Here is a 20,804-nt window from a genome sequence, read left to right on the forward strand (position 1 = left end):
GGGAACTCCTTTGTGCAACTACTTAACATAATTTCAGATGTTTTCAGAGGGAAGGAGTGACATTATCCACAAAGAAATGTACTTCTTACTTGATATATAACTGGACTCACTCTATATCACCTTTATAATAACATTAAAATATTTAAAGTTTAAAAAGTGAGAATAGGCAGCTAGACAAAAAAAAATCCAGACATAGTAACACAAGCTAAAGCAAGGATGGACTATGAACCTAAGTAAAAGGAGTCAGTAACACAATAACATATTTTATATGAATAGCCACAATCTAAATACACAAATCCACAAAGGTAGGAACTAAATTCATAGTTGTCTGAGATGGGTATGGGAAAAGAGATGAGAACTGAGTAATCATGGGCAGTTTCCTTTGAGTACTTTGTAAATGTTCTTAAAATTAGATTGTAGTGACATTTTCCCAACTCTATTAGTACAAGAAAAAGCATGGAGCTTAGCTTTAAATAGGTGAACTATAGAGCACAATAAGCAATTTTAAAGGAGCCATTAAAGTTATATTTTAGCAAGGTCAGCCAGCAGTAGCAAGGGAACAGAGTAGAAATAAATGCAGAAAGGCCAACAAAGAAGTTATTCTTCACATCAAGGTAGTTGATGACAAATGCAAACTGAGGTGGTGGTACTTGGGGAGAGAGTGTACTTATTAGTGCATTCCCCGGAAAGGAAGAAACAAACCAATTCCTCAAGATGACTCAAAAGGCATATGAAATGGTGAATTGTTTATAACAGAAAGGAAGAAGGGAGGGAGGGAGGGAGGGAGGGAGGAAAGAAGGGGTTCTGGTAGTTGCTTTGTAGTATGCGTGCCAGCCCTGGGGTTTGAACTGAGGGCCTAGATGCTGTCCCTGAGTGTTTCTGCTCAGGATAGCACTCTACTACTTGAGCCACAGCTCCACTCCTGGCTTTTTGGGTGCATAATTGGAGATGAGTCTCATGGACTTGTCTGGGTTGGCTTTGAATTACATCCTTCAGAATTACATCCTCCTGAGCAGCTAGGATTACTGGTGTGAGCCACTGGTGCCTTGAATCTGGTAGTTACTTTTGATGTATTTGTGACACTTGTTGGTTTGTTGTAATTCTCAGAGGGCTTACACCAATGATCTCAGGACCAATGTTCTTGCAACCAAGAGAGATGCTATGTGTATATGAGGATGGTGATGGCGTCAGCATCAAGGCTGAGCAAGATATCCTGTGGGGCCGAATATGGGCCAGAGCCCAGGGATCCTCTAGAAGTACTCAAAGGGGCGGAGCTGGGGAGGGGCACAGATGGGTTGGGAGGCAGATAATCTGCCTGAGTCAAGTGGGCACATTGCTGGGGGGGGGGGGGGGGGGGGCAGGGGGAGGAGGGGTTGTAATGAGCTCTTGTGCTCATAAATACATTTAGTTGTCCAACCAAACGTATATTTGGCCATTTAATAACTTCCTATTCACTGACTTTAAAATTCCCATTAACTTTGGATCTTCTCCTAGTTCCACCAGCTAAGGAGAAAACACTGAACATTCTGGCAGTCAGCTGCAGACTACATCTCCTGCTGGCTACTCCATCCCCTGTGCTGGCTTTCTCCCTTACAATAGAGCCCAACCCTCTCCTGTGGCTTTGTTTCAACCAAGACGCTGGCAGACATACAGTAACAAGTCCTCCATTTCTTAAAACATAAGTATAGGTATATTTATTTCTCTCAAATGCATACAAGACAATAATTACACAGCAACAAATCTTTTGTTCAACAATGATTTGATTCATAAGCATTTGAAATTTACATAATTTCACATCAATACTCTTGTATTTTTAAATACAATAAGTAAAAAAGCCCCCAAATAACCAATTCTTATATTTTCCTATTTATCCCTCTATACATCCAAACTTTAAAAAGTTACAAACTGAACACTATACAGAACATATAAATCATGTTTAAAAACTTGAGGTTTTAAAATCACTGCTTCCCAATGTGACTGAGAGAAATTCTCCTGCTGACAAGTCCAGTTGTGGGGGAAAGGTGAAGCTGGGAGAGAGCAAAGAGGAGACAGACACAAATTTGCTGTCTTAATACTTTACTAATCCTGTCAGTGAGAAATGGTGGCATGAGAAGTAACAACCTCGGTGTAGGACGAGGGATGGAGTCCGCCTCAGGGTCGAGACATGCATTTCAAGTATTTTCCTATTTGATCTGAGCTCAGGAGAGCAACGGATGCCCGAGGGAATGATCACTTCCTTCCATACATCCGCTCAATGTCTGCCTGGTAGTGTGTTTTAAGCTCTTTGCGCTTCAACTTGAAAGCATCTGTCACCAGGCCAGTTTCGGGGGTCCACGGCTCAGGACTCAAACGAATTTTTAGTGGGATTTCAAACTTTTCCAGACTTGCTGAGATTAAAAAAAAAAAAAAAAAGGCACAGGCATGAGAAATGTATAAAGATCTTAGCAAAATTAAAATATTAAAATTAAAGATTTTAAAAAGGAAAAGAAAACACATTGCAACCCAAGCCAGATAAATATAATGTATCTATATTTGTTGACCTAGGGAGGATACACGCCAAGGTGTAAACCACGTACATCTCAGGACTGGGATCTAGGAGAAAGGAAAAGAGAACTGTATTTATAGAATAATTGAGAAGGGCTGGGAAGGTGGCGCAGTGGTAGAGTGCTTGCCTTGCATGCATGAGGCCCTGGGTTTGAATTCTCAGAACCACTTAAGCAGAAAAAGCCAGAAGTGGCACTGTGGCTCAAGTGGTAGAGCACTAGCCTTGAGCTGAAGAGCTGAGGGACAGCGCCCAGGCCCAGAGTTCAAACCCCATGACCAACAAAAACAACAACAAAAAAAGAATAACTGAGAAATTAAAAACCAAGTTTAAGGAGAATCTTGTGACTAAGCCAGGATATCACTATGTGAGGACAGAATAGAATGCTCTCCTACCACTACAGACCAAACACCCTGACTCATAACTGCAGAGAAAATGTAAGCACAGTATGAAAGACAGGGAAGAATCAAGAGGATCAAGAAGAATCAATGATGTAGTTTTGAAGTGACACGTGTACTTATTTTCTAAGCATTTTTCCAAAAATTATGGAACACTCATAGAAATGTAAAAAGGAACTGGCTTCCATATGTCACACTCAACCCAACAGGGGAAGCAGTGAGCACCAGCCGTCAGTACTCACAGAAGAAATATGGTGAGGGGAGTAACATCCTGGGACGACGGAAGAGGAAAACCTAGCTTCTGTTTGGCCCTAAGAAGTCCAGAAACCAGATGAGAAGTTCCTGAACTACAGATGAGCATAAAATCAACCACAACGAAGTCAGGTGGCAAAAATATCTGACTTTCACTTCACAGAGCCCATTCTATTGACACTACCATATAGAAATGGGAGAAACTGCTTGGTGCCGGTGGCTCACACCTGTAATCCTAGCTACTCAGAAGGCTGAGATCTGAGGATCGCAGTTCAAAGCCAGCCCGGGCAGGAAAGTCCAAGAGACTCATCTCCAATTAACCACCAGAAAACTGGAAGTGACACTGTGGCTCAAGTGGTAGAGTGCTAGCAGAGGGGCAGTGCCCAGGCTGAGTTCAAGCCCCACAACCAACCAAAAAAGAAAGAAAGAAAGGAAGGAAAGAAAGAAAGAAAAAGAAAGGAAGGAAGGAAGGAAGGAAAAAGAAATGGGAGAAACCTCCAATTCCTGACTTCTTCCAGCTAAGAAAAAAACACACACCCAAAATGTTGGCTTTTGGAGAGCTTCTATCTTGCCAGTATGAATCTAAGCTCTAACAGGAACAGGGTCTAGACTTACAGTAACCAACTTCAGGATCAGCCACACCCCAGGGAGAGGTCCTTGCTAAAATCCAGCAACTCTTTTTAATTAGATTAAACCCACAGCCCCAGAAGACCTCAAAGAGACTTCAGATGACTCCAGACTTTCTGCAGGGCAAACTGGACAAAGCCATCATAATACAAAACCAGTAGCTGATTTTTCAGTCAAAGCTTCAATAATAAGACATACAAAGAAAGAAAAATGGTCTACTAAAAAGATCCAAATTGATATCCATATACAAATTACCAAATGATTCAAAATAATGCATAAAAGTGAAGTTGGGCACAGTGGTCTAAGCCTGTAATAATCCAAGTTACTTGGGAGGCAAAGACTGAGATCCCTCTCAAAGGTTAATCTGGGCAAAAAGTTGTTTTTGAGCTGAGCACTAGTGGCTCACAACTGTACTGTATGTACTCCTAGCTATTCAAAAGGCTGAGATCAGAGGATTAAGGGTCAAAGCCAGCCCCAGCAGGAAAGTCTGTGATACTCTTTTGTTTTTTTTGGTGATACTCTTATATCCAATTAACCACCAAAAAGCCGGAAGTGGAGCTGTGGCTCATCTCCACCGATGGCTAGGTACAGTGGCTCTCGCTATTATCTCAGCTACTGAAGAAGTGCTGTCATCCCCAGTATGGAAAGCCAGGGCTTAAAATAGATATTCCCTCAAAACAACCAATGTGCCAGGTGCCAGTGGCTCATGCCTGTAATCCTAGCTACTCAGGAAACTAAGATCTCAAGATCACAGTTCAGGGGCTGGGAAGGTGGCTCAGTGGTAGAGCATTTGCCTTGCATGCCAGAGGCCCTGGGTTCGATTCCTCAGCACCACATAAGAAAAAAGCCGGAAGTGGCACTGTGGCTCAAGTGGTAGAGTGCTAGCCTTGAGCTGAACCAGAGTTCAGGCCCCACGACCGGACCAAAAAAAAAAAAAAATTAATTAAAAAAGATCACAGTTCAAAGCCATCCCCGGCAGCAAAGTCTATGAGACTCTTCTTATCTCCAATTACCCACCAGAACACCAAAGTGGTAGAGTGCTAGCCTTGAGCAGAAAAGTCCAGGCTTTGAGTTCATCAAGCCCTACAACTGATCCCCACCTCCCCACAAAAAACCACCAATGCAAATAGGAGGTGGAGGCAGGCTCACGCAGTAGAGAACCTGCTCATCAAGTGTAAATGTAATCTTTTCTACCACCCCCATCCCCCAAAAAACTTAATGAAAACAGCTACTTTTAGCTCACAACTGGCATGGCTTGGATCACAGTTCAAGGCTATCCGACACAAAAAGTTACTGAGCCCCCATGTCAACAAGCAAGCCAGGTATGACAGTGTGCACATGTGATCCTAGCTACTCTGGACACATGGGTAGAAGGGCTATGGTTCTAAGGATGGCCTAAACAAAAATGTAAGACCCTGTGGAAAAGGCAAATAAAGCAAACAAAACAGGAAGAGAGGAGTTGGTGTGGTTCAGATGTTAGAAACCTAGAGTTCCTAACTCCGGTACCATCAAAACCAATAAAGAAAGAAAAGTTTTTAAATGCTAGCCAACTAAAGAGTAGAAAAAGGCAATTCATGAACTGAGGATAAACATGAAATAATATGAACAGGTTTAAAAAGCAGAAAAATCACCTACAAGAAAGAACCAAACAAATTTGGAACAGAAGGACACAATCAATGAGTAGGAAACAAAGCTGCCCCGATGAGTTTTCAAGAGATGTGGGCATCAGCTGTGGGATGAGAATAGCCTGAGTGCTTGGGCGACTTGAGCGTTTGGTGAGCAGGAAGGAGGCATGCTCGTCCATCTCAGCTCTTGGAATCAGTCCCATTCAGAGGACTCACCTGAAACAGCAGCTTCAGAAAGCACTTTCAGGACCTCGTTTTCCATCTCACTGCTGTTACACAGCTCCTCCCACGACCCTTTAAGTCCTTTCTTCAAAGCTAGTTCTGTTAGTTCCTTTTGATTTGGCACGACAAAGCCAATGACGTAAGAATGATAGCTGAAATGTACAAAGGGCAATTTAGCTAAGGAACAAAATAGTACTAATACTAACTGAAGTTACTGATTGCCTTGACATTTTCTAATTTTCTTTTATTGCATGGGCCCTACTTGGTAGCACTGTAACAGCAGCTAGTCTTACGTGATACATTCCAGTACTTTAGCATTTAAAATTGCTCAATAAATTCCAAGTATATATAACTGCACACTATTATATATGTAAGTCTATGATAGGTATATTATTATACTTTTAGTAATAGTTGGCCTCCAGATTATTCTAGAATGTGATTAGCCAGAAGTATAAGTTAATGTGCAAACACCATTTTAAAACTGACATTTCCTGAACACGAATGCTTCCTTTACTCAAGAGCTAATAGTGCTGTCCACCAATGCATAGCAATGAGTGCCAAATATGCATTTTTTAAAAGAAAATTAAAACATTAAAAAATTTACCTTTAAGAAAAACAGCCATACATTAAAAACAAATCTAACAGGTTAACGATTGCATCTAAAGAAATGTAACAGCAAAGCAAAATAATGTGATTATGTCCACTTTCTTTTTTTTTGGGGGGGGGGGAGGGGGTCCAGTCATGGGGCCTGAACTCTGGGCCTGGGCGCTGTCCCTCAGCTCTTCAGCTCAAGGCTAGCGCTCTACCACTTGAGCCACTTCTGGCTTTTTTTATTTTTTGCTTATGTGGTGCTGAAGAATCGAACCCAGGGCCTCAGGTATGCAAGGCAAGTGCTCTACCACTGACACCTTCCCAGCCCCTATGTCCACTTTCTTACTGTGAGAATCTGTGAGGACAAAGGGACTCTCAACATGCCAGAGGCAGACACCTGTGAAGACTATAAAAACTTCAACCTGAAGAAATGGTAGCTACATCCGGAAGAAAAAAGACAGGCCTGGTTATTGGGACCTAGTTACATCCAGACCGATAGCAGTACTGAAGAAACCACTGATGGCTAGTTAAAGGGAAAAACCATACATGGTCTCCCTCATAAGTGGATGCTAAATCCAAAAGGTTAGGTGATACGACAAAACTAACAGGACTTAAGAAACAAAGAACTCCCGCTCATCTGGTTGAACCACTACTAAATATCCTCATGCTGCTGATCACAAATATGGTATATAACATGTGAACACTGTTATATATTACAGACTGTGGTAGACAATTTGCTCCAGGGAAGTTAGAATGAACTTGTGACTTTGAAATTATGTAATCATGTAATCACAATCAAAAAAAAAAAAAGAACCTCGGGGAAGGGAGGGAGGGAGGGGATGGTAGGGGGAAAACAATGGAGGGGGTAACAATGTTCAAGAGGAAGTGTACTCATAACCTCACTCATGTAACTGTAACCCTCTGTATAGTAGCTTTACAATAAAAAAAAAAAAAAAACTAAAAAAAAAAAAAAAAAAAAGGGAAAAACCATTGGAAAACCAGATTCAAAAAAACTCCAAAATTAGATTTTTTTGTGTCAGCCACTTCAGAAAATGGCATTCATTCTGAACTTCATCTACAACTTGAGCTATAAACCAAAGTCTCTAAATTGATCCTTCTGAAACTTGATTTTATTTTCCCTCACTAATTATAGCAACCTCTACTGACAGATTCCTTGGCTTACTCACAAAATGTAACATCATCGAAAGTGGAGAATAATGACCATGTGGATTATTTAGTGTAATCATAGTTCTAGTCTGAATTTCCAACACATTCCCAATCATGCGGTTCTGGGATTTTAACAATTCCCTTCCCAAGCAGCAATGGTATGTTACTCTGCAGCTTAACAAGCGCTTCCTTCAGGAGGCCAATTCCCCCCCAAGTGCTGAGCAGGGGAAGCTAAAGGCAAGGTAGTTAAGCAGTGGGCTGCTCACTAACACCACTGGACAGCTCTGTGAAGCTTCAGTGCACAAGGACAAGGAGCTAGAGGCAGCAAAGCTATGGCTCTCCACCAGAGTGTAAGAGATGGAAAGCAGGAAACAGGAAGGTGAGGGGAGGCATTCTAGGGAAAGAATCCGTAAATGGCTCTAAAGAAGAGGCCATGCTCAGAAATCAAGAGGAAGAGTTCCTAGAAAAGTTCTGCAGAGGCTCATATAGGATGGAAATGTGAATTCCACCTTCTTACCTGTTTGCATATGCACAAATGTTATCAATCAGAGGGAGATTCTTCAGAGCTGCTTCCACTTTCCCAAGAGAAACATATTCCCCTGCCTGTAGTTTTACAAGGTCCTTTTTACGATCTGCATGGAACAAAAGCAGGGAGAGGGAAACACTGAGAATATTAATACTTCAATACATATAAATGGTGGCAGCCTAGACTGCTGGGCACTCAAAAGTCTCCTGCCTCACCTTCCTCTCGTAAGTGCTGAGATGCAAGTGTGAGCCACCACATCCAGCTAAAAATGTCCTTTAAAAACAAAAACAGAGCTGGGAATGTGGCTTAGTGGTAGAGTGCTTGCCTATCATGCATGAAGTCCAGGGTTCAATTCCTCAATACCACATAGGAAAAGCCAGAAGTGGCACTGTGGCTCAAGTAGAGTGCTAGCCTTGAGCAGCTCAGGCATTGCTCAGGCCCTGAAAAAAAAAAATCTGTAATAGGATTTTATGGTCCCTTTTCCTCCCTCCCCTCATCATCAGGTAGACAGGTGCTGTCTGCTGAAAAGGTGTATCCCTGTATCCAAAATACCAAGGAGCTGTGGAAGATGAGAAATACTATGGACATGGACAAGCTCACAATCTATCTGGAAAGGAGGTGTGGGGAGGTGGAGGACACACAGCAAGGGAGCACATGCCCACAACAGGGTAGTCTGCTAACCTATCGATACGATGATGATTTCGTAATCTGTATTAGGACAAGAAATAAGCATGAGGAGCAGCCTGAGAGAAAACAGCGGTCCCTGGACATGAACACAAAGAACAGAGATGCCAGGAGCTGAACGAAAGTCCCAAGGTTGCTGAGGAAGGTAGTTTTTACCCCCAATGGGTCCCAGTACTTGAGCTGCTGGGCTTTCCTGTTTTCTTGGGCAAGGCAAGGACTAAGATCAGGAAAAAAGAGGCCTGACCTACTGATGCCCAGATTCACAAAAAGAAACATTCCTCCCATAATCAGAAGGTGCCCAGGGTAAAATACGTAAAATCCCTATTAAAAAAGAAATAAAAAAGGTATGGTTTAAAGCCAACAAACAAGTCTGAAATTCTTTTTTTTGGTTTGTTTGTTTGCCAGTCCTGGGGTTGAACTCAGGGCCTGGTCACTGTCCCTGATTCTTTTTGCTCAAGGCTAGCATTCTACCACTGGAGCCACAATGCCACTTCAGGCTTTTTCTGTTTATGTGGTACTGGGGAATCGAACCTGAGACTTTATGCGTGCTATGTAAGCACTCTACCACTAAGCCACATTCCCAGCCCTGCTTTTTTTTTTTAGTCAGTCATGGGGCTTGAAGTCTGGGCCTGGGCGCTGTCCCTCGGCTCTTCAGCTCAAGGCTAGTGCTCTACTGCTTGAGCCACAGCACTACTTCCAGCTTTTTCTATTTATGTGGTGCTGAGGAGTCCAACTCAGGGTCTCATGCATGCAAGACAAGCACTCTACCACTGAGCCACCTTCCCAGCCCCATGTCTGAAATTCTTATCTCCCTCCAATTAAGTCAAAAGGCCGGGGCTGGGAAGGTGGCTCAGTGGTAGAGCGCTTGCCTTGCATGCATGAGGCCCTGGGTTCCATTCCTCAGCACCACATAAGCAAAAAGAAAAAAGCCGGAAGTGGCGCTGTGGCTCAAGTGGTAGAGCGCTAGCCTTGAGCTGAAGAGCTGAGGGACAGCGCCCAGGCCCAAAGTTCAGGCCCCATGACCAGACCCCCCCCCCCCGCCCCAAAAAGTACCAAAAGTCCAAAGTGGTGCTGCAGCTCAAATAGTAGAGCACCAGACTTGAACAAACCAAGCTCTGGGACAGCAGCCAGGCAAGTCCAAGTCTGCTGGCACAACAAATAAATTAATTAAGTAATTGTATTACAGAGACAATAGACCAGACTGCCACTAACAAGAAGATATGCTCTTACATCATTAAAGAGCTACTAAAAAACATACCATACCTCCTGCACAAAACCACCTGAGAAGCATTCACTTCCAAGAAAAGATATGATTGCTTACCAATAATCTTCAAACAACCATCAGGGTCAAACTCTCCAATATCTCCAGTACAGAGCCATCTCTGCCCGTTTTCATCTTCAAAGAAGTCAGCTTTTGTCTTGGCTTCATTTTTGTAGTATCCCATTGTTACATTCTGACCACCGATAAGAATTTCACCTCGGGGATGTGGTTTATCAGTATTAAAATATCCACCTAGTAAACAGAGTAAGTGTAATTAATTCACTCTTTTGATCCTTATGTATACCATGTGTTAATTCAAAATTCAATTAAAGCTTCCCAAAGAAAGCAGACTGGATAACAAAGCTCATCGACATAAAACCTACAAGTCTTAGTCATAATATTCAATGCATAGCCTACTGAAGAGAGTTTGGATTGGAAAGGATGGAGAAAAATAATGGAAGGGATGATACTATGTATGTGCTTTAGAAAAATATAAGCATTTAAAATAAAAACAGCCAGATGTTGATGGTTCACACCTGTAATCCTAGAGCTACTCAGGAGGCTGAGATCTGAGGATCATAGGTAGAAGCCAGCCCAGGCAGCAAAGTCTGTGAGACTTGTCTCCAGTAAACTACCAAAAAAGCTAGAAGTAGAACTGTGGCTCAAGTGATAAAGCACTAGCCTTGAGGAGAAAAAAAACACTCAGAGACAGCATAAGGTCCTGAGTTCAAGCCCCAGGACCAGCAGGGGATGGGGGAGAATCAAAACAAGCACTTGTAGATGACTGTGCATTCTAAAGGAATACAGAAAATGAAATAATTTATCAAGTTTTATCCTATAAAAATTAAACCTCTATAGTTAACATAGGTTATTACCTTCCTCCCAGTTCTTTAATTTGATTTCACAGCAATCTAATGGTGCTCCCACTCGGCCAGTATTGTAGTCCCACACTAATATGCAAAAGGAAGAAAGGTGAGAACAGTAAACATTACCTCATTTTTTCATTTATTAAATACCTCAACTTATTAGAAATGGTGAACTGACGCCATAGCTTAGGAATCCACACAGAATCATTACAAGCAGGAGCACAGGCTGCGCAGTCTGCAGAGGTGCAGTTTTGAACAGTCCTGACTTCCCACTACAGGACTGGAAAAGCCCCACAAGTAGGCAGACTCAACAGCAAAACCCAGCATGAAGATAAAGCTAACTCAGAGTCTAGTCTTTACTATGTGTTGAACTAACATGCCCCCAAATTACACTTTGCCCCATATGCAAAAGGCAGGGAAGGGAAGCGAACTGAATTGGATATTGTTATTAAAATCATCTTTAAAATAAAAATTATGCCAGGTGCTGGTGTTTCACGTAATCCTAGCTGCTCAGGAGACTGAGTCTAAAGAATAACAGCTCAAAGCCAGGTGGGGACAATAAAGTCCGTGAGACTAGGGGCTGGGAAGGTGGCTCAATGGGGCTGGGAAGGTGGCTCAATGGGGCTGGGAAGGTGGCTCAGTGGTAGAGCGCTTGCCTTGCATGCATGAGGCCCTGGTTCCATTCCTCAGCACCAAGCAGAAAAAGCCAGAAGTTGTGCTGTGGCTCAAGTGGTCGAGCATTAGCCTGAGCTGAAGAGCTGAGGGACAGTGCCCAGGTCCAGAATTCAGGCCCACAACCGACCAAAAAAAAAAAAGCCCATGAGACTCATGTCCAATAAACTATTCCAAAGAGGGGGAAAAAAATACCTGCAGTGCAAAAAAAAAAAATACCTGAAGTGGTTTGGGGCTGGGAAGGTGGCTCAGTGGTAGAGTGCTTGCCTTGCATGCATGAGGCCCTGGGTTCAATTCCTCAGCACCACATAAGCAAAAAGAAAAAGAGCCGGAAGTGGCACTTTGGCTCAAGTGGTAGAGCACTAGCCTTGAGCTGAAGAGCTGAGGGACAGCGCCCAGGCCCAGAGTTCAGGCCCCACAACCAGACCCAAAAAAAAAGAAGAAAAAAAAAAAAAGTAACACACTGGAAATCTCCATCAACAGATCCACATCACAGCATCAACTGCCAACCCTGTTAGATAAGAGTGTTTGGAGCGCCATGTTAGAGGCTGATGGGATACCCACACTACTTTCTTAGTAGGCCTCACAAAACTGGAGTAGATACCTATCTGTGTGACTCTACCTCCCAATGAGACTGCTCTTGCCTCTCTGTGCCCACTTCAGCTACCAAATCCTATTTAAAAATATTCAGTTCTAGTGCCAAGCCAGGCTGGAGAGTAAGTTAGAGAGGGCTCCCAAGATGTAGGGAAAGAACCTCACAATTATGATCAATAATGCACAAATCTATACCACTCTTCTCCAGTGTATTCTAAAGAATAACTCGAGAAAATAATGCCGTAAGCTGCACTCCTATCTCAGATGGGACACTAGGCAGACATCTCACAGGCAGCACTAACCTTCTGTAATTGTTCCAGCCCCTGTGGATTCAGTGAGTCCATATCCCTGACCAACAGGACAACAAAAACAGATATTCATGAATCGCTGTGTGGTTGCAGAAAGCGGAGCACCACCACACAATAAAAGGCGAATATTTCCACCTAGCAAGCTTCGAACTTTCCGGAAAACAAAGCTAAAAAGAAAAGAACAAATTAAGCAAAATTTTAAAGCTGAACAGAATTTTATCTTTAGACTGATCTCTCAATTTCGTTACGTAAAATATTGGGATTAAATGACCCATCAAGGTTACCCAGCAAATTCAGGAGAGTCTCTTGACCCACTATTTAAATGTTAATTTTTAAAGGTAAAGGTAAAAAATATATGATTTTCTTGTAAGAATTTCTCAAGAAAGCCGAGTTCAAGTGACTCACACCTATGATCCTAGCTACTCAGGAAACTGGGACCAAGGTTCGAAGCCAGCCAAGTAGAAAAGTCCCTTTAGACTCCATCTCCAAAATAACCAGCAAAAAGCCAGATTAGAGGCGTGACTCAAGTGGAACAGTACTAGCCAAGCAAGCAAGCTCAGCGAGCAAGCCAAGCAACCCGATACTGATAATAAATAAAAAATAAAATAAAAAGAACTCTTCAAGTATTTTTTGAATATTGCAAATAAATTAAAATTGTCAGACTTAATTTTATACAACATGTTGCCCAATTATTGGCCACAAAATGTTTCTTACATCATAAGCACATAATATATATCACTATATGCACAGTATATACCATTTTTTAACCATTCAAAAATGTTAAGTATTAATGGAATTTACTAAAACTTTGTAATTTACTTCAGATTTATGTATATATTAATATACAGTTATCTAACTTCTAAATTTCAGTATAACTTAAAGCCTACTGTTAAACGGAAGCTGGGTAAGAAAAGTAACAAGTCAATTCAAATTAACATGTTTCTGAGACTAACCTCTCTGCTTCCTACCCTCAATCAAACAGGAGGAGGAGCAGGGCTGAGGACACAGCTCCTGGCAGCTTACCTGTCACACAGTGGAGTACTATGCCCTCTTGAAATCTGTTCCATCTTGTAATTATAGGCCAGAATAAACAAATTCCGCTGAAAACTACTCATTTCATTCACTTTATTCATGACATTCTTATAGATTCGATCCATGATTTCCTAGATATATAAAAATGAAGTTTTTAATTATATCTGGATTATGTATATAAAGCTTAACATTATTTCTATCACTGTTAGAGGTCTTAAAATTTAACAGTCTATCAGGACCAAGTAGTTTAATTTAAAATTACAATTTTGTTAAAACAATTTTTTTTTGGGGGGGGGGGGGTCCAGTCGTGGGGCCTGAACTCTGGGCCTAGGCGCTGTCCCTCAGCTCTTCAGCTCAAGGCTAGCACTCTACCACTTGAGCCACAGCGCCACTTTCTGGCTTTTTTGTTTTTGCTTATATGGTGCTGGGGAATTGAACCCAGGGCCTCAGGCATGCAAGGCAAGTGCTCTACCACTGAGCCACCTTCCCAGCCCCTTAAAACAATTTTAATAAAAGAGATTTATCTAAGATCAGGCAGGAATATATTGGTTTTGGTGGATGAAACCCAGGGCTTTAAACATGCTAGGCAAGTACTCTACCACTGAGCTACAGACTCATCCTTCCACTGTTAGTTCTTTATATTGCTTTGTTAGTTATTTATTATTGACCTACAAATGAAGTTTGATAACATAAATGAATTCTTTGAAATAGTTAAAAATCTAATTTTATCTTATAAAAAGACCATGCTTATATAAAAAGACTGCTTTGCCTGCTAGGTAATTCACACATTATTTTAAAAAATTGTCTCTGTACAACTTCAGATATTTATAAATGAACTAAAATTTAAAGACATTAACACTTAATTATACTGAAATATCCAAAACTACTGCCCAAATATGACTTTGGAGCAGCTGTATAATCATTCTTGATGTGAACATTCAAGCCCCTATTAAGAATCCCCCAACACTTCAAATAGTAACAATCAGCACATAACAGGTATTATAAAGACCACTGTTAAGAGGCTAGGAGGGGGAAAAGAGCTCATCATGACACGGAAGCTGAAATTTGAGTATTCAGTAAGAATAAAATAAAATAAAGGAAAATAATATTGTAAAGTTTAAGGCAATAATGACAAGGGGATGGAATGAATTCTGCGTGAGCCACCTTGCTACTGTGGCTGGTGATACTTAGCACTACTCGGTATGCCAGAGTGGCCAGGTCTTACCGGGACAGCTGCCATCAGGGTTGGTTTCAACATGGATGTATCCCCTTTGCTTCCTTTTTTTATTTTTGAAGACTATAAAATAGAAAAAGTGACCCATATAAAATGATCTGTATTTTTTAAACAAAATGGAATTCTCATATCAAATAAGTATGTCTTTTTAATGTAGTTATAGTCTAACAAACAAAAGGCAAGAGCTTTACTGTCACACTGACTGGGAAGGGGGTGCCGGGGATACTAAAAATTTTTTTTTTGTATTTCAAGTCACTGACATTTAACTTACCTGATCTGCTAATGTCTGTGGTGAAGAGTACCCAATGCGGCATCCATGAGAAAGACAAACCAGCTCTGCACTGAGTTCTAGAACATGGGCCAGGGGCAGGTACCCAATATATACATCGTCCTCTCTGCAAAGACAGGCGAGAAGCAAAAGTGAGGAGTGCCCTCTTCCAGAAGTGACTGAACAGGAGCAGGTTTGAAGGTACAAAAGCCCTCAGGGCATCAATTTGGGCTTCCCACTGTGGGTCGAGTAGGGGGTGCAGGGAAGACAGACGGGGGACTGGGAGTGTCAGGAATAAAGGGCTACAGCTCAACCTAAAACTGAAGGGAAGTGGTCTGTTTTCAGACACTCTAATAAACACTGCAAAAGTAAGGTGCTAGGGCCAAAGAGGGGATGGGTAAGTGGACAAAAGAAATCATCAAATAGATGGTCTCTGAATATAGAAGAGATGTTCTGCTCATAAGAAATTCTATCTTAAGAGGTTTTTTTTCCCCCCTTAAGTACATGCATACAAGAAATTTCTCAATCCATTCCTAAGTTCAATGTAATAATTCACTGTATGTGCCTGTGTAATTTCTTCTTATTGCACCAAGTCAGTCATCACAATACTGATCCCACCCTGGGAATGCTCCCTTTCCAATCCCTCAAATCCCACCTGTATCTTCCTACTCTAACAGCCCCCCCGGCCTTCTCCCACTGGAATCTGTCTCAAAAATCCAAATCCAAAACTGAATATATCATGCTACCTGTTCACCTGAACTATGTATTTTGATTTAAACATGATTCTATACATAAAACAACAATACCAACTGGTTAAAGGATTTCCAAATAAAAATTTGCACTTTTAAAAACAATGAAACAAATACCTATAAATGCTCTTGTAAATCTCACAGATATAATTATTTTGTATTTAACCTTACTGTTCTTAGAAAATGTCTACTATACACAGACTCTGAGTAAGTTAAGTATATACTACTGGGGCTGGGAAGGTGGCTCAGTGGTAGAGTGCTTGCCTTGCATGCATGAGGCCCTGGATTCGATTCCTCAGCACCACATAAGCAAAAAGAAAAAAAAAAGCCGGAAGTGGTGCTGTGGCTCAAGTGGTAGAGTGTTAGCCTTGAGTTGAAGAGCTGAAGGACAGTGCCCAGGCCCAGAGTTCAGGCCCCACGACTGGACCAAAAAAAAAAAAAAACTACTAAAATGACACTACGGTTAAACTAGACGCGCAGAGATCAACACCAAGGTCCTGCTTCCCTTCACGACGACGACATACCCCAGTTTGGGAATCCTCCTCGCCATCCCAGTTATACCAGCAATGATGTTGCTGTGGGAGATCATGACGCCCTTTGGGATTCCTGTGGACCCACTCGTGTACATGATGACTGCAATGTCTGATGGCAATGGTTTGCTATGAGGCTTGGTTTCTGTATTAAAGAAAAGAACAAATGTCTACTTCTGAGGAATTTAATCATGTTACCAATCATTTTTTAATCAAGCTCAACAAAATATTCACGTGGTAGTTAGGAGATAGGAACATAAATTCTATTTTCCAGGAAAACAAAGGCTATTCTACTAATTCCACTAAGAAATAAAAAGGCCTTAGATGAGGGTACCCAGGAATGTGCTAACAGACAACTTCCACATTACACTCTAGGGTTCAGGATTACAAAACAGTGTCTCCCACTGGCAGTCACAAGACTATGAATCTAAGATAAGATTAGAAGCAGACCAAAAGAAGTGGATAACACACATAAATCATCTGGAGGATTTAAGTTTAGAACTACCATACATGTGAACTTCTAAGAAAAAAAAACCTTTAAATGTGTTCCTAGGAGAATAAGCCCTTCCTTTCCTATCCATCCAGGTAAGATGTCTTACAAAAGAACCATACATGGCTTCTTCCTTTCTCTAAGCCTAGTCCTCAACAGCCACAGGCCCCATCATTCTCCGTGGGCAACTTACTTCCTCCCACAGCTATCTTGAACACCTAGCTTCCTCTAGCATCTAAACCTCTTAAACCAAACTTAACTCAGGAATGAATGTGTACATGCCAATGCTCATTAGATATCAACATTTGCATTTCCCACCAGCATCTGAAATTCAACATGCTCAAAATGAACACCATTGCAGTATATCACTAACAGTGGTACAACTGGGCCCTGAGAAGACGAAGTATCTAGATCTAAGCTTTTGCAATATCCTAAAAAACTCAAAAATACTCTAGCAGTACTTCCTAACACTTGACAGCCACATAACTTCTACAGTACCATGCCTAGATAGAGTAGTTGGAAGTTAAAAGATTGTTCCTAGCTGAGTGTTGGTGGCTCACACCTGTAACCCTAGCTACTAAGAGGCTGAGATGGAAGGATATCAGTTCAAAGCCAGCCCAGCAGTAAAGTCTGTGAGATCCTCTTATCTCCAATTAACCACCAGTAAACCACAAGTGGAGCTGTAGCTCAAAAATGGTAGAGTGCTAGCCTTAAGCAAAAGAACTCAGACAGCGCCTCAGTTCTGAGTTTCAGCCCCATGACCAACAACAAAAACAAAAAGTAGTCCTTCTTTCTGGAAGGGCAAATAGAAACAGGAGGGAAAGTTAGCTGCCCTATCAGTTAATAAGGATAGTTCACAGGGGTAAATCTAATGGCATTACTTATAAAACTTTTAACTCCCTAAAACTATCAGAAAAGGGTAAGAGAGAAGTGAACAGTGTAAAACTCTCTTAATTTCAAATTCACACTACTGTGAGAACATTATGTATTTTTCCTGAAGCCTTTCTTTAAACTCTAGTACTCCTAGAACTTGCTTCCACCTGAATATCTAGAAAATCAATGTGCCAATCCTTTGATCTAACTTCAGAGCCCATCCTTGGCATAGTTCTGGCAATCATGGTGATAGGAGAATATCCACAAGAATGAAGAGCGCGTGACATACCCGTGCTGGCCTTTGCGCCCAGGGCCTGCACTGCAGCCATAGTATGTACAATGACACCTTTGGGGAACTCGGACCAAGTTGGTGGCTTCCCATCAACGGTGATAATGTGCCGTAGGCGGGGGACCAATGAAACTATATCCTGGAAGAACAAAGCATTTGTTATGTTTCTTATTCCATGGGTTAGCAAACCGTTCAGGAGCCAAGAATGGGAGTTTACCACATTCACTGCCTGATCTCTTACCTCAACAAGAGGACTGAGTTTAACTTTATTACTTTACACCACTTAACTATTTTATTTAACTTACTATATTTAACTTACTATTATATAGAATTTTATTTGCTGGGTATACCACATTTTTCCAATAAAATCATAATCACAAGTTAATTACTGTCCTACAAATTCTAAGCATAGTTATCTTGCCCATGTAATTGTAACCCTTCTGTATGGTATTTTCACAATAAAAAAAATTTCTAAGCAAAGGCAAACTGAACTATATAGCCCAAAGTCCCTCGTGTTTTCAAGAGGTTAAGGATGTATAGAGGAAGAAAACTCACTTGTCAACAAAATGAAGAAAGAGATATTATTGGGCTAGAGGAAGATATCAGGAAACTAAAGAAATGGTTTTCCCTGCCAGGCACCAGTGACTCACACCTATTATCCTAGCTACTCAGGAGGCTGAAATCTGAGGATTGTGGCTCAAAGCCAGTTCCATGAGACTCTTATCTCCAATTAGCCATCAGAAAACTGGAAGTGATACTGTGGTTCAAGTGGTAGAGTATTAACCTTGAGCTGAAGAGCTGAGGGACAGCACCTAGGCCCAGAGTTCAGGCCCCGTGACCAACAAAAAAAAATAAAGTTGAAGCCAGTTCAATTTAGACACATGCATTAACTATCTGTACTTCTGGGTTATTTGAATGCAAAAACATATGAAAGTAACTTTTTGTTTTCCAAAGAATCAAGTATCATATACCTAAAAGCTTGTAAAATATTGACGACTTAGTATCATAACAGAACTGAGGATCATTAATAAGACTCGTTTCAGTAAGAAGTCCTAAAGTTTCAGGCAGTTACAAACAACTGCAGATCTCACCTTCAACTTTGTTTGTAAAAGTTCTTTACTTGTAATGATATTGGTCACTTCTGTTTCATTTAGTCCATGAACAATGGCTGGACCTCCCAGGGTAGCATATAATGTGACAACTACGAGGAAAAGAAGCACACATCACTTACGCTAATGCTTCACAAACTATAAAACAAAAATACCAAGTAACCTCTCATGTACTGACTTTTATCATTGGCTACTCTACTTGGTATTAGTAATACATAGAATTAAAATGATACACTGGGCTGGGAAGGTGGCTCAGTGGTAGAGCGCTTGCATTGCATGCCTGAGGCCCTGGGTTCAATTCCTCAGCACCACATAAACAAAAAGAAAAAAGCCGGAAGTGGTGCTGTGGCTCAAGTGGTAGAGTGCTAGCCTTGAGCTGAACAGCTGAGGGACAGTGCCCAGGCCCAGAGTTCATGCCCCACGACTGGACCAAAAACAAAAAAAGATTCCTATATAAAATGATACACTGAATATAAAGAAATGTTAACACTGATTATTCTAGTTTAAAAAAGATCTAAACAAAAACATCCTTAGAAATGGTAAGATAATATAAGCAGTAACATGGATTTGTATTTCTTTTTCTAACATAGAATGATTGTAAAAAGAGTAATTCTTTGAAATGTAAGGCAAACTCCAACCTCTGTAAACAAAAAGGCAAAGCCTGTTTTAAATGAAAGAGTTTCCAAGACATCTGTGGAAAACTTCTTGATTTGCTTGAAAGATAAGACATCTCCAAGATTACAGTGATATTTTGGCACCAAGACCACTGAATTAAGCTTCAAAGCCTGAGGCATTCCAATTACCACTCAAATGCCCCAACACAGAGGTGGGCCTCTCCTGTAACTAGAGCATCATCGGGTTCCAATTTTAGAGGTCCAATGTTATTACCAACAAAAATGTATTAGCACAACCATCAATAACTTCACAAGGGAACAGGAGAGATGGTAATTAATTGTACATCTAGTTCTCTAGATACAAAGGTTCGAGACACTGCACCACATTTGACTGGTTCATACACTCCACAACTGATTCTTCTTCCAAAACAGAGTAAAATAATTCCAATGCCTAACAAGTAGTCCTTCACTAACTGGATTCAAGGTGAAAATTAACATCATTATGCTAACATCTTATGAGTGAAATGTTATTTCACTCCCAAAATGACATTAAATCCACTCTTTCAAAAGACAGGAAAGCCCACATACGCTGGAAGTTATACATGAAACAGGCCTGTGCAGCAATCATCCACTCTGCCCTGGTCTCACAGAAAATGGCAATGTTGGTCTTCGGTTTCTGTCCCAACATCTGTAAGCCATTGCCAAAATTAAAGGCTCGAACGAAGACGTCTTCATAAGAGAGCCAATTATACTGTCCAAGAATAACCTGATAAAAAACAAAACAAGAAAAACTAAATACCTTTTAATACAAAGTATTAACTTATAGAAATAAATCAGAATATGTTCCAAAATTTTTAACAAATAGAAAGCTGTTTTTCCCAATTAATGCTAGAAAATGAGATTTGGCTTTGTGGTATCTTCTATTATGACAACTAGAATCCCATGCTAAATCTTTGCAACAGAAGGTTTTGGCTTTGGTTTTGATTTTCAACAATGTTCACATTTTGGCTTAGTATGGTGACGCATGTCTAAAGTCTACAGCACTCAGCATACTGGGACAGCACTGGGAGTTTGTGGCCATTCAGGGCTACATATCAAGAGATGTTGAAGAGATAATGGGAGGAAGAGCAAAGAAACGGGGAGGGAAAATAAGAGCGGGAGGAAAGATAAAACAACAAATCCAAGTGTAATGGGATTTTAAAGTTCAATTTCTGCTGAGTTCCCATGGTACACACTTGTAACCCTAGCTACTCTGTAATCCTAGCTAGTCAGGAGATCTGA

At 41.1% G+C, this 20,804-nt stretch overlaps 1 protein-coding gene across 1 annotated transcript in view; it reads right to left on the bottom strand.

The window, feature by feature from the left end:
- Positions 1–1,667: 1,667 nt before the first annotated feature.
- Positions 1,668–20,804, bottom strand: part of Acsl3 (acyl-CoA synthetase long chain family member 3) — a 49,218-nt gene continuing 30,081 nt past the window's right edge. Inside the window, exons 4-16 of the mRNA XM_042679125.1 lie at positions 20,112–20,289; positions 18,892–19,001; positions 17,801–17,939; positions 16,143–16,293; positions 14,873–14,996; positions 14,593–14,664; positions 13,359–13,498; positions 12,330–12,502; positions 10,771–10,845; positions 9,956–10,147; positions 7,942–8,056; positions 5,661–5,818; positions 1,668–2,387 (exon numbers count right to left, since the gene is read on the bottom strand). Of these exons, the coding sequence (XP_042535059.1) occupies positions 2,230–2,387; positions 5,661–5,818; positions 7,942–8,056; positions 9,956–10,147; positions 10,771–10,845; positions 12,330–12,502; positions 13,359–13,498; positions 14,593–14,664; positions 14,873–14,996; positions 16,143–16,293; positions 17,801–17,939; positions 18,892–19,001; positions 20,112–20,289 (1,785 nt within the window). The 3' untranslated portion in view covers positions 1,668–2,229. The remainder of the gene's footprint in view (positions 2,388–5,660; positions 5,819–7,941; positions 8,057–9,955; positions 10,148–10,770; positions 10,846–12,329; positions 12,503–13,358; positions 13,499–14,592; positions 14,665–14,872; positions 14,997–16,142; positions 16,294–17,800; positions 17,940–18,891; positions 19,002–20,111; positions 20,290–20,804) is intronic.

Source organism: Dipodomys spectabilis, unplaced genomic scaffold, assembly GCF_019054845.1.
Source record: "Dipodomys spectabilis isolate Male_0828 unplaced genomic scaffold, ASM1905484v1 ptg000051l, whole genome shotgun sequence".
Lineage (NCBI taxonomy): Eukaryota > Metazoa > Chordata > Mammalia > Rodentia > Heteromyidae > Dipodomys > Dipodomys spectabilis.